A 12,504-nucleotide genomic window follows, 5' to 3' on the forward strand; every position below is an offset into this window, starting at 1 on the left:
TAATTTTATCCTTTTGCATGTAACCCACACTTTAAAAGTTGTAATATCCAAACAAACTGGGAAGTTCATAGGAATAATCATACTTTCTTTAATTAGTTCAATATCAGAATAAAATGGAGAATATCCATGCCGAGAGAGCAGGCATTAAATTAACACGTTAAAAAGTAACTCAACATGACAGAACTAAGGGATCAGCCGGACACTTGTCTTTGGCTTTCCATGCACATTCGTCATTAAGATTCTATTACCATATATTGTTCTGTGATCTTGTTTTATCTATTTTTACAAGTATATTCCACTAGTCTGAAGTGCAGTGTGGCACACTGGTTAAATTACCAGAGGCTTGGACTAATAACTGAGGTAACTGAATTAAAATCCCATCATGGCAGTGGTGGTATGGAACTGAATTTAAACTTGCCTAATAAACTGTAATTGTAACAAAAGGCTAGTCTTTGTGATAATGACAGTCATTAAAAAAAACACTAACTTCTCTCAGAGGCAATCTGCTGTCTGGGTTGCAGCAATGTGTTCAGTTCTTAGAAGTTCTCTGAAATGGCTTAACAAGCCTTTCTTTGCAGGGCAATTAGGGAATGACAATAATGATGAGCAATGCCCACATCCCAATAAATTATTTAAAACGCCATAAATATCATTGTGTTTGGGAGACCCTCGCATTTAAGGAACAGGTTGATGCTGACCAGAAGGGCAAGGAAGCAGAGAGATCAGTCAGAAGAGGTAATTGGAATGTGAGAAAGCTCATATGAACTGGTATTGATCTGTTTGGTCAGATGCATTGTTGATGTGCTATGGATTATGTGAACCAGGAATATACTGCAGCTCATTAAATGAGATTAATGCTTATTAAAAAATACTACTACTAAATATCCTTAAAACTTCAGAGGTGTGTTGGAAGTGCATTTTAATGACGCACAACTTGTGTTCATGAAAGTTAATTCTGGATTGCTTCAAATACTTGACATACCTTTCTTTACTACTTTTTTTCTCACACCTTTCACTTGTTTTCCACTGACTTCTTTATCATTACCCATGTGATTTACTTTGTCATTGTTCACCATTCCCTACTCCCTGGAGCATCCTCTTATGGTCCTCTGCCTTGCCTTTCTTAGTTTTCCAGAACATACTGTAAAAAGATTCACAACCTTTTTTTAAGCCTGGCCCTGTACCTCCATGCTATCCATTATTGTCCTTCCTACTCTATTCTATAACTTGATCTGTCATTTATACTTTGCATAAGGAGGGCATTTGTTTTTATACAATGAAATATATTTAGGTAAAGGAATTTCATCAATGGGTGCATATAACTATATTTTGTGTGCATTACACTTCATATTAAGGAAAATCATGCTGTTGATGATTGATGGTTAATCACTTGGATTGTACTGAATTACAGATCGGAAACTTGGAAGAACAATTAGAACAGTTCAGAGAAGAGCTATTAAATAAGAATGAAGAAGTTCAGCAATTGCATATGCAGTTAGAAATTCAGAGGAAAGAGTCTGCCACTCAACTACAAGAGATTCAGCAAGAAAACAAACAACTTAAGGCAAGTGCTTCCCCATGCAACTGTTCAAGACTGTTTATTGCACTTTAATTAGTTGAACTTAATTAGCTGAACAACCATAGTCAAGCTTAGATTGTGAATTTCAACTAAATAATGTTATTTCGCCTTGCATAGAGCTTACAGTTAAAGTTACAAATTATCATCATATAAAGAATAATTCCTAGGTTAAGCTCATAAAACTTAATAAGGTCATAGAGTCATACAGTATGGAAACAAGCGCTTCGGCCCAACTTGTCCATGCCGATTGTATTGCCCAGCAAGCTAGTCCCATCTGCTCACATTTGGCCCACAGCCCTGTAAACCTCTCCTATCCATGTACTTTTAAATCCAGATGTCTTTTAAATGTTGCTAATGTGCCCGCCTCAACCTCTATTTCTGGCAGCTCGTTCCAAATATGCACCACCCTTTGCGTGAAGAAGCTGCCCCGATATTCCTTTTAAATCTCTCACCTCTGATCTTCAACCTATGCCCTCTTGTTTTTAACACCCCCCTCCCTGGGGAAAAAGACTACTGTGTTTCACCCTGTCTATGCCCCACTTATATACCTCTTGTATACCTCTATCAGGTCACCCCTCAATCTTCTGCATTCCAGGGAAATTTACACAACCTCTCCCTGTAACTCAGGCCCTCAAGTCCAGGCAATATTCTGGTAAATCTTTTCTGCACTCTTCCTAATTTAATAACATCTTTCCTAAAACAGGATGACTAGAACTGTACATAGTATTCCAAGTGTGGCCTCACCAATGTCTTGTATAACTGCAACACAACTTCCCAACTCCTATATACAATGCCCTGACTGATGAAGGCCAACATGCCAGACACCACCTTCACTGCCCTATCTACCTTTGCTGCTTTCAGCAAACTATACACTTGCACTCCTAGGTCCTTCTGTTCCATAACATTCCCCAGGGCCCTACCATTCACTGTACAAGTCCTACCCTGGTTTGATCTCCCAAAATGCAATACCTCTCATTTATCTGGTTTGAAAGCCATTTGCCAATCCTCAGCCACGTACCTACTTGATCAAGATCCCCCTGTAATTTTTCATAACATTCTACACTATCTACAACACCACCTAGTATCATTTGCAAAATTACTGACCATGTCTTGTACATTCATATCCAAGTCGTTTATATAAATTACAAACAACAAAAGTCCCAGCACTGACCCCTGTGGCACACCATTAGACACAGGCCTCCAGTCCGAGAAACAACCCTCAACCATCACCCTGTGCTTCCTACCACTGAGCCAATTTTGAATCCAATCCACTATCTCCCCCTGGATCCCATGCGATCTAACCTTCCAGACTAGCCTGTCATGAGGGACCTTGTCAAAAGTCTTGCTAAAGTCTATATAGGCAACATCCATTCCCCTACCCTCATCTACCCTCTTGGTTACCTCCTCAAAGAACTCCAAAAGATTTGTCAGACGTGACTTTCTATATACAAAGCCATGCTGACTGTCCCGAATAAGATCCTGTCTCTCCAAATGTTGGTAGATCCTGTCCCTCAGAATCCCCTCCAGCAATTTACCCACCACTGATGTCAGACTCACCAGCCTGTAGTTTTGTGGCTTGTTTTTGCTACCTTTTTAAACAATGGTATCACATTAGCCACTCTTCTATCCCCTGGAACCTCACCTGTGGCCAGAGTTGAAGCAAAAATCTCTGCAAAGGCCTCCACAATTTCTTCTCTAGCTTCCCACAAGGTCTGAGAATACACTAGGTCAGGCCCAGGTTATTTATCCACCTTAATGCACCTTAAGGCCTCTAATACCTCCTCCCTGCTAGTTCGTATGTGGTCCAAGACAACACCATCCATTTCCCCCCATTTCCTTAGCTTCCATTGTTTTCTCCACAGTAAAAACTGGAGAGAGGTATTCATTAAAAAAAACTCACCCATTTTCTTTGGTTCCATCTGTCTGAAAAATTGCACTGATCCCTTGAGCTCAGGATCACTTCATGGTAACAGGAGGCACCAATAGCCCTCCTGATTTTAAAAGATGAAGTACAATTCTTCTTTTCTAATACCATTGTTAAGTCAAGAAGTTTAGGAAAGCCTGGAGGTTATTTACACATGACAAAAATATTATAGGTTCCGGCTTGCGATTCTAAAGGGAGTTGCCAACATTCAGTGCCACGTCCCAGATTTATTGGCCCTACCATATACAAATTAAATGCTGGATGACCCGTGGTAGCACATCTGTTATTCTGCCCCATTGGGTGAGTCTGCACCAGGCCTAGAATCAGAGCCCCCACTCACTTTTTTTTTACTAATCTCTGAACGGGAGGTAGAAAAAATGGTAAGTTTAGTTAATATTTTAAAATATTTTTTGTTGTTTTAATTGTCATTTTGGTTTCATTTTTAAAAATTTTTAAACAAGCAGTTGTCTAATTTGTTTAAAGTAACTTCAGTAGTTTTTAAATGTCTCTTTGTATCAGCCTGGTCTCCTCTCCAAGGCTGTCAGGGTGTTCCAAGGGTGGGTCCTCAGCAGTACATCAGCTGATGGTGTGGGAGCAGGCCATAAATTTCAGTGGCAGGCCAAATAAAGCATGATTCAGTCATTGGGCCAGATTGGGCTTGACCAACTATGCCTTGCAATCACTTTGACCTATCTAGTCCCACAGCTGCCTGACTCCTTAAGCCCTGGTTTTTCAAAACAATATATATATATATATATACTGTTTTTAAAAAAATTGCTTTCAAAAACAATTGTATTACTAAAGCTTCCTATACTTGAAAACAATTGAATACATTTAAATTAACTGACTTAAATTAAATGAAAAGGTGTTTTGCCTAAATATAGTTCTGTGGACAGACATTTCTTTACATAAATTGTAATGGACCTCCCCCGTCTAAGCTGGTGCAGGCTCAACAAATAGATTTCCCAGTCTACTCTACCCGGTGGAGCACAACAGTACCAGGATCAGCACTTGGCTGAACGGAAGACTGAATATAAACATGCACTTGGGAGTCTAAAGTTTCTGTTCAGTTAAGTGGGTAAAAGTTGGCAAATCTGTGATCACAGAGAAAATCTGTGATCACAGAGAAAATCTGTGATATTAGTAACTATCTGCTATCATAGCACTTTTCCAACCTTTTTGGGTAGTTTTTCATATTTGGCTGCATTTGCATCTTGTATTTTAGTGATGTTTTCATTGATTTAGAACCATAGAACAATACAGCACAATACAGGCCCTTCGGCCCACCGTGTTGTACTGACCTTTAAACCACGCCTAAGACTATCAAACCCCTTCCTCTCACATATCCCCCTATTCTAAATTCCTCCATATGCTTATCTAACAATCTCTTGAAATTGACCAGCGTATCTGCCTCCACCACTACCCCAGGCAGTGCATTCCATGCACCAACCGCTCTTTGGGTGAAAAACCTCCCTCTGATATCTCCCTTGAACTTCCCACCCATTACTTTAAAGCCATGCCCTCTTGTATTGAGCATTATAAAGGATTTAATTTGGAAGGGGTGTTATTATATTTTTGATTTTGTTTTGTACTAGGAATAAAATATTATTCTTTAGCACGTGTCCTGCCATTGGCTAATGTCACCTTGAAATAGATACATGTTCCATGTTGGTGTTTGCATTTTATATTGAAGTTGCTTTTTAAGATGGATTGAAATAAAATCCGTTTTATCCTTAATCACTGAATATTTTTACATTATGTTCTATCCTTCACTTGACAGAATGAGTTGGAAAACTTGCTGCTGTCTCTCAACGATTCTAGTAAATCATTTGATAATCATCATTCGCCTGTTGAGGATTTACCTAGAAATCTCAAAGAAAAAGATGAAGAAATAGTAAAACTCAATGAACAAATTATAACAATGCAGCAACAACTGGAATTCTTCTCTGACAATAAGGTCAGTTACGTCACATAAATGGTCTTTATGAGCTATTTCTATAATGTGTGCTAAAGGTAAATATAGAGAATTTGTATCCAAATTTTATTGGTTTTCATATTCTTCCACCCCAAGTTCTTTTCCAGGTGAATAGGAAACACATCAATTCAAAGAATTGATTAGGTGCACTGTCCGGCTCTTTAAGTACTCATTAAGTCCTGGCCGGCTCTTCTTGAGACATTCCGGCACGGTACCGGATTGCAGCCATAATCTGGGCAATAGGTCTCCGTTGCTGTTCAATAAGTCTTTTAGGTCTTTCTTCTTGATATTATCAGGGCCTGCGGCACTATCTTCTTTAATACTATGTAGTTCCTCGCTTACTTCGGTTTCCACGATCATTCTGAGGAGATTTTCACCATCGAAGTCCGGGGTATGTTCTTCCATTTTCCTCAGGTCTGCTTTATTATTCGCCGACCCCAGTTTCTCCATAAAGCGCATGTATACCTCGTCAATTTTCAAGGGGCACTCACTTTGTGCAGGCGCACCCATCAGTTGACGTGCGAGACCCTTATGGTCTTTTTCAAATAGAGTCTGGGCGGCCTGATATTCAGCTTTTCTCGCAGCTGTTCTCTGTTTATTTCCGATGTTAACTTCATCATTCCTCCTTTTACCAACAGCCTCACTCCGCACTACTCGCTGCTTCTTCTGGAAGCGAACCGCCAGGTCACTCGTAATGTTCTCAAGTAGGCTAACCCCCGAGGCGAAATCGATCTTATTCTTTTTATTTCGGAGCAGACGTCCTGCTTAATCCAAGTCCCCTACGATGTTATGAGACCGTTGCCCGCTATAGTTGGTATGGGTTTTACTCGTAATCCTCAAAGGGGAGTCCTCTCTCTGATCTTTTTCCAAATCCATATTCACCGCCACAACTGGCAATGGATTATCTTCGTTATTCGTTCCATGAGTGCCTGTAAGATTTCTTGGTATAATTCTGCGTTTGTCTGATATTTGTTTATTGGTCTTCGTTGTTAAGACCTTCGCAATTTCTATATTAATGTATCTTGCCCCTTTAAATCGTTCCTCCAACTCTAAGAGGAGTTTGACCTCCTCCTCTGACCATAGATCTTTCCTTCCGGGTTTCTTCTTCACCAGGATTGCCTCTATTCTTTTAGCATTCCTCTCGGCCGGATGGCGGTGGCGTTCGTGTTGCCCAAGGCCACGTTTTGTTCGGAATGCCTCCTTCCATATTTTACATTCGAAGATCTTTCCCGTCTCATCCTGGTTACTAGAACCTTTGCATTTCCTGGCATGGCAGGTATTCACAAGGTGTTCTGAACCAAAAACTACTGGATTTCAAATTGAGATTCAGCAGCTCGTAAGATTTCTTTAAATCTTGTGCTCTATCTTTATTTTGAGCCCCAGAAGATCAGGTATAGTATTGACGCAGTTGAAAAGGGTTTTAGAATTTTTTCTGTCCCTTGCCTAATAAACAGCTAAACATAAATGACAGAAGCGATACAATTGACCAAAACAAAATGCAGTTAAACGTGTATATCAAAAAATTCCTTCCATCGGCATATGTGCATATATTTTGTTTGTAGGAAGGGAATTCCAGAATGTGAAAGCACAGAAGTTACTGGGTCCAAGGGAATAGGAATACACAAAAAGCCAGAGTTGGGTCAATATTAAGTTTTGTGAAAATTAAGAAAGTTTAAGAAAACTAAAATAGAAGTTTTGGAGAGAGGGAACTTATATGGGTCAGTAAGAGTGTAAATCTTGAGTTAACATCACTGGCCAGCATAGAATGCAAGAACCATTTTTTTTATTGAGATTAACTTTAAGGAATGTGGAGGATGAGAAATCATCAAGAGGAGGACTGGATTAGACGAGGCTGAAGATTGCAAATGTGAAAAAAATTTCTGCAGCTATTTGTCTGGAGGTGAGTGATTACAGTGGGAAGTTAAAATAAGTTGTCTTTGTCATAGAAAGAACATAAGGTTGGGAGCTCAGGTTGGGGTCAGTTAGCATGCAGAGATTATGAACCGTCAATGTGAGACATTGGCCAGAAAGAGAGAATATTTGGCAAGAACACAGAGTTTATGTGCTGAGGTTGATAGATGGTGATATCAGACTTAATATTTCATGAGAGAAACCTCATCTTGGAAGTTGGCAAATAATTTAACAGCAGAGACACCATGGTGTTGCGGGAGATAGTGGAGCAGAGAGCTGGTGTTGTCAACATGCATGTGAAACTAGCCTCATGCCTTCAAATGATGCCATCAAGCAGTAGTATCTGAACAAAAAGGAAAAATCAGTGGAAAACCCTCAAGTCATAATTCTGCTTTAACAGAGCTTACATGTTCTGGTAATGAATGAAAATTAATAGTGAAACCAAGCAAGGCAGCCCTAGAGAGCTGGAAAGTAGAGGAGATATGTTGGAGGGGGATGCACTGCCTGACTATACTAAAGCTTCTGAAAGATTGAGGTGGCATAATGGTCAGGGGATTATTTGTGATTTTGTGTTGTATCATTTCAGTTCTCGGTTTCAGGGAAGGACATGGTGGTGGGAGTGGGGGATTGGAGATGTGCAGATGTCGAGCTATTGAAGAGGTAACTGTGTATTTTGTGCCAAAGTAAGTCCAAGAATTTTGGAAAAGCAAGGGGAGTGGTTTGCAGGATTGATGATTTTTTTTTAGAAGTAAGGTTGTGGTATTTTTGGAAAGAAGGGAATGAGTTACATTGTCAGCAACCATGAGAACTAAACAGGATAGTTGAATGATTGGTCCTAAGTGGTTAAGAGGTGGAGACTAATGGAAGGATTAGGGAGGGCATGAGGAGCAGGGAAAAAAAAACAAAGTATGGGATCCACGTTGGGGGTATGGAGGTTGGTGGTAGATATGGTTTGTAGTCAAGGGGAAGAGGAGAAGCAGCTGAACAACTTGTGGCCAAATTTGCAGACAATACCAAGATGGTTGGAGGAGCAGGTAGTGTCACAGAGGCAGAGAGTCTGCAGAAGATCAGGTTGGGAAAGTGGGCAAAAAAGTGGCAAATGGAATACAGCGTAGGGAAGTGTGAGGTTATGCACTTTGGTAGGAAGAGTAAAGGTGGAGACTATTTTCTTAATGGGGAGAAAATTCAGAAATCAGAGATGCAAAGGGACTTGGGAGTTTTAGTTCAGGATTCCCTCAAGGTTAACTTTCAAGTTGAGTTGGTAGTAAAGAAGGGAAATACAATGTTAGCATTTATTTTGAGAGGTCTAGAATATAAAAGAAAGGATGCACTGCTGAGGCTCTGTAAGGTGCTGGTCTGACTGCATTTGGAATATTTTGGGCCCCATACCTAATGAAGGATGTGCTGGCCCTGGAAAAGGTCCAGTGCAGGTTGACAAGAATAATCCCAGGAATGAAAGGCTTGACTTATGAGGAGTATTTGATGTCTCTGGGCCTGTACTCGCTGGAGTTCAGAAGGATGTGGGGGGGAATCTCATTGAGACCAACCGGGTACTGAGTGGGCTGTATAGAGTGGACATGGAGAGGATGTTTCCATTAGTAGGAGAGTCCAGGATCTGAGGGCACAGTTTCATAATAAAGGAACATCCCTTTAAAACTGAGATGGGGAGGAATTTCTTCAGCCAGAGGGTAGTGAATCTGAGGAATTAGTTGCTACAGAGGGCTGCAGGGGATGTGTCATTGGGTATATTTAAGGCAGAGATTGATAGGTTCTTGATCGATAGGGGGGTTAAGGGTTACAGGGACAAGGCAGGAGAATGGGGTTAAAAAGTCAGCCATAATTGAATGGCAGAGCAGACTTAATGGGCTGAATGGCCTAAGTCTGCTCCTATATCTTATGGTCAAACTCTTCTGAGTGGCAATACCTACCTTAAATTCTTTATACTTATTGGAGCTGAGTGTGCTGGGAGCAAGGTTCATGGCAAATCTTCAAACTAGAGAAAAGAAGCTGGGGTTGTTATTGGATTCAGTACTTCTGGAATAGGGGATGGTGTTTTGGCAGCGAAGAGTCACACTCAGTGGTGCTTGACATGGTCAAATGCACGTCTACCGAAATATGACTAAGGAAACTATGCATAAGAGACCAAACTCCTGTAAATACATGGCTCAAGTCAGTGCAGAGTAAAAGTTTTATGATTAAAAGGCCATCATGGATGAAGGAGAGTGTTTTAGTAGGTTATCAATCACAGCAACACCATGGTAAATAACTCTACTGAGAGTATTCTATAGGCCCCCCAGTAGCAGCAGGGATACTGAGGAGCAGATTGGGAGGCAGATTTTGGAAAGATGCAAAAATAACAGGCTTATTACAGTGGGAGACTTCAACTTCCCAAATATTGATTGGCACCTGCTTAGTGCCAAAGGTTTAGACAGGGCAGAGTTTAAGTGTGTCCAGGACAGATTCCTGACACAGTATGTCAACAGGCCGACTAGAGGGAATGTCATATTAGATCTAGTTTTAGGTAATGAACCGAGTCAGGTGACAGATCTATCGGTGGGTGAGCATTTGGGGGACAGTGACCACTGCTCCATAACCTTTAGAATTTTCATGGACAGGGATAGGAGCAAAGAGGACGGGAAGATATTTAATTGGGGGAAGGCAAATTATGAGGCTATAAGGCGAGAACTTGAGAGTGTAAATTGAGATGACATTTTTGAAGGGAAATGTACTATGGAGATGTGGTCGATGTTCGATGTTCAGGGATCTTTTGCAGGATGTTAGGGATAAATTTGTCCCAATGAGGCAGAGAAGGAATGGGAGGGTGAAGAAACCATGGGTGACAAGAGAGGTAGAACAACTAGTTAGGAAGAAGGCAGCAGCATACATAAGGTATAAGCAGCAAGGATCAGACAGGGCTCGTGAGGAATATAGAGTAGTAAGGAAGGAACTTAAGAAGGGGCTGAGGAGAGCGAGAGGGGGATATGAAAAGGCTTTGGCGAGTAGGGTTAAGGAGAATCCCAAGACTTTTTTCTCGTATGTGAAGAACAGAAGGATGGCTAGAGTAAAGGTAGGTCCAATTAAAGACAAAAGTGGGAGGATGTGCCTGGAAGCTGTGGAAGTGGGTGAGGTTCTCAATGAATACTTCTCTTCAGTATTCACCAAGGAGAGGGGTCTTGATGACGCTGAGGACAGTGTTGGTAAGGTTAATGTTCTAGAGTATGTAGCTATCAAGAGAGAGGACGTGTTGGAGCTGTTAGAAAGTATTAGGACAGATAAGTCCCCGGGGCCTGACGGAATATTCCCCAGGCTGCTTCGTGAGGCGAGAGAGGAGATTGCTGATCCATTGGCTAGGATCTTTGAGTCCTCGTTGTGCACAGGGATGGTACCGGAAGATTGGAGGGTGGCGAATGTTGTCCCCTTATTCAAAAAAAGTGGTAGGGATAGTCCAGGGAATTACAGACCAGTGAGCCTTACGTCTGTGGTGGGCAAGCTGTTAGAAAGGATTCTAAGAGATAAGATCTATGAGCATTTAGAGAATCTTAGACTGATTAGGGACATACAGCATGGCTTTGTGAAGGGATGATCATGTCTCACAAGCCTGATAGGGTTCTTTGAGGAGGTGACCAGGCAGATTGATGAGAGTAGTGCAGTAGATGTAGTCTACATGGATTTTAGTAAGGCGTTTGACAAGGTTCTGCATGGTAGGCTTCTTCAGAAGGTCAGAGGCCAAGGGATCCAGGGAAGCTTGGCCGTGTGGATTCAGAATTGGCTTGCCTGTAAAAAGCAGAGGGTTGTGGTGGCGGTGGGGGGGGGGGGGGTGCATTCGGATTGGAGGGCTGTGACTATTGGTGTCCCACAAGGATTGGTTCTGGGACCTCTACTTTTTGTGATATTTATTAATGACTTAGATGAGGGGTGTAAGGGTGGGTTAGCAAGTTTACAGATAACACAAAGATCGGTGGTGTTGTGGATAGTGTGGAGGGCTGTCGAAGCTTACAGAGGGATATTGATAGGATGCAGAGCTGGGCTGAGAAATGGCAGATGGAGTTCAATCTGGAGAAGTGTGAGGTGGTACACTTTGGAAGGACAAACTCCAAGGTGGAATACAAGGTTAATGGCAAGATTCTGGGCAGTGTGGAGGAGCAGAGGGATCTGGGGGTTCATATTCACAGATCACTGAAAGTTGCCTCACAGGTGGATAGGGTAGTTAAGAAAGCTTATGGGATGTTAGCATTCATAAGTCGTGGGATCGAGTTTAAGAGCCGTGAAGTAATGATGCAGCTTTACAAAACTGGTTAGACCACACTGAGAGTACTGTGTCCAGTTCTGGTCACCTCATTATAGGAAGGATGTAGAGGCATTGGAAAGGGTGCAGAGGAAATTTACCAGGATGCTGCCTGGATTAGAGAGTGTGCATTATGAGGAGAAACTAAAGAAGCTAGGGCTTTATTCTTTGGGGAGAAGGAGGATGAGGGGAGACATGATAGAGGTGTACACAATATTAAGAGGAATAGATAGAGTGGACAGCCAGCGCCTCTTTCCCAGGGCACCAATGCTTAATACAAGAGGGCATAGCTTTAAGGTAAGGGGTGGGAAGTTCAAGGGAGACGTCAGAGGGAGGTTTTTCACCCAGAGAGTGGTTGGTGCATGGAATGCGCTGCCTGGGGTAGTGGTGGAGGCTCATACGTTGGTCAAGTTCAAGAGATTGTCAGGTCAGCATATGGAGGAATTTAAGATAGAGGGATATGTGGGAGGAAGGGGTTAGATAGTCTTAGGTGTGGTTTGGAGGTTGGTACAACATGGTGGGCCGAAGGGAAGTGTATTGTGCTGTATTGTTCTATGGTCTATGGTTCTAAATAGAATGTCAAAAATTAGGCCGAGGGAAGTTGGAAGTTGCTCGGTTCGAGATATGTTTTTTCCAGAAGCAAGTGTGAAAGGAATTTTGGTTAGTTGGATAAAAGGGGATGCAGTTGATGAGATTTACAAGAAAATGGCCTCCTTTGGACTTTCCTATGATCAGAATCATGGGAATAGAGTGGCCACTATGCCAGCAAGGTTCTGAGGGAAGACCGTGCATACGCATAGGAGAATTTATCTGAAAGAGAGATTTAAGAA

At 41.7% G+C, this 12,504-nt stretch overlaps 1 protein-coding gene across 1 annotated transcript in view; it reads left to right on the top strand.

The window, feature by feature from the left end:
- Nucleotides 1–12,504, top strand: part of akap9 (A kinase (PRKA) anchor protein 9) — a 186,474-nt gene that overhangs the window by 124,311 nt on the left and 49,659 nt on the right. The window contains exons 31-32 of the mRNA XM_052016199.1: nt 1,412–1,564; nt 5,284–5,460. Of these exons, the coding sequence (XP_051872159.1) occupies nt 1,412–1,564; nt 5,284–5,460 (330 nt within the window). The remainder of the gene's footprint in view (nt 1–1,411; nt 1,565–5,283; nt 5,461–12,504) is intronic.

The sequence above is a fragment of the Pristis pectinata genome, chromosome 5 (genome assembly GCF_009764475.1).
Source record: "Pristis pectinata isolate sPriPec2 chromosome 5, sPriPec2.1.pri, whole genome shotgun sequence".
NCBI lineage: Eukaryota > Metazoa > Chordata > Chondrichthyes > Rhinopristiformes > Pristidae > Pristis > Pristis pectinata.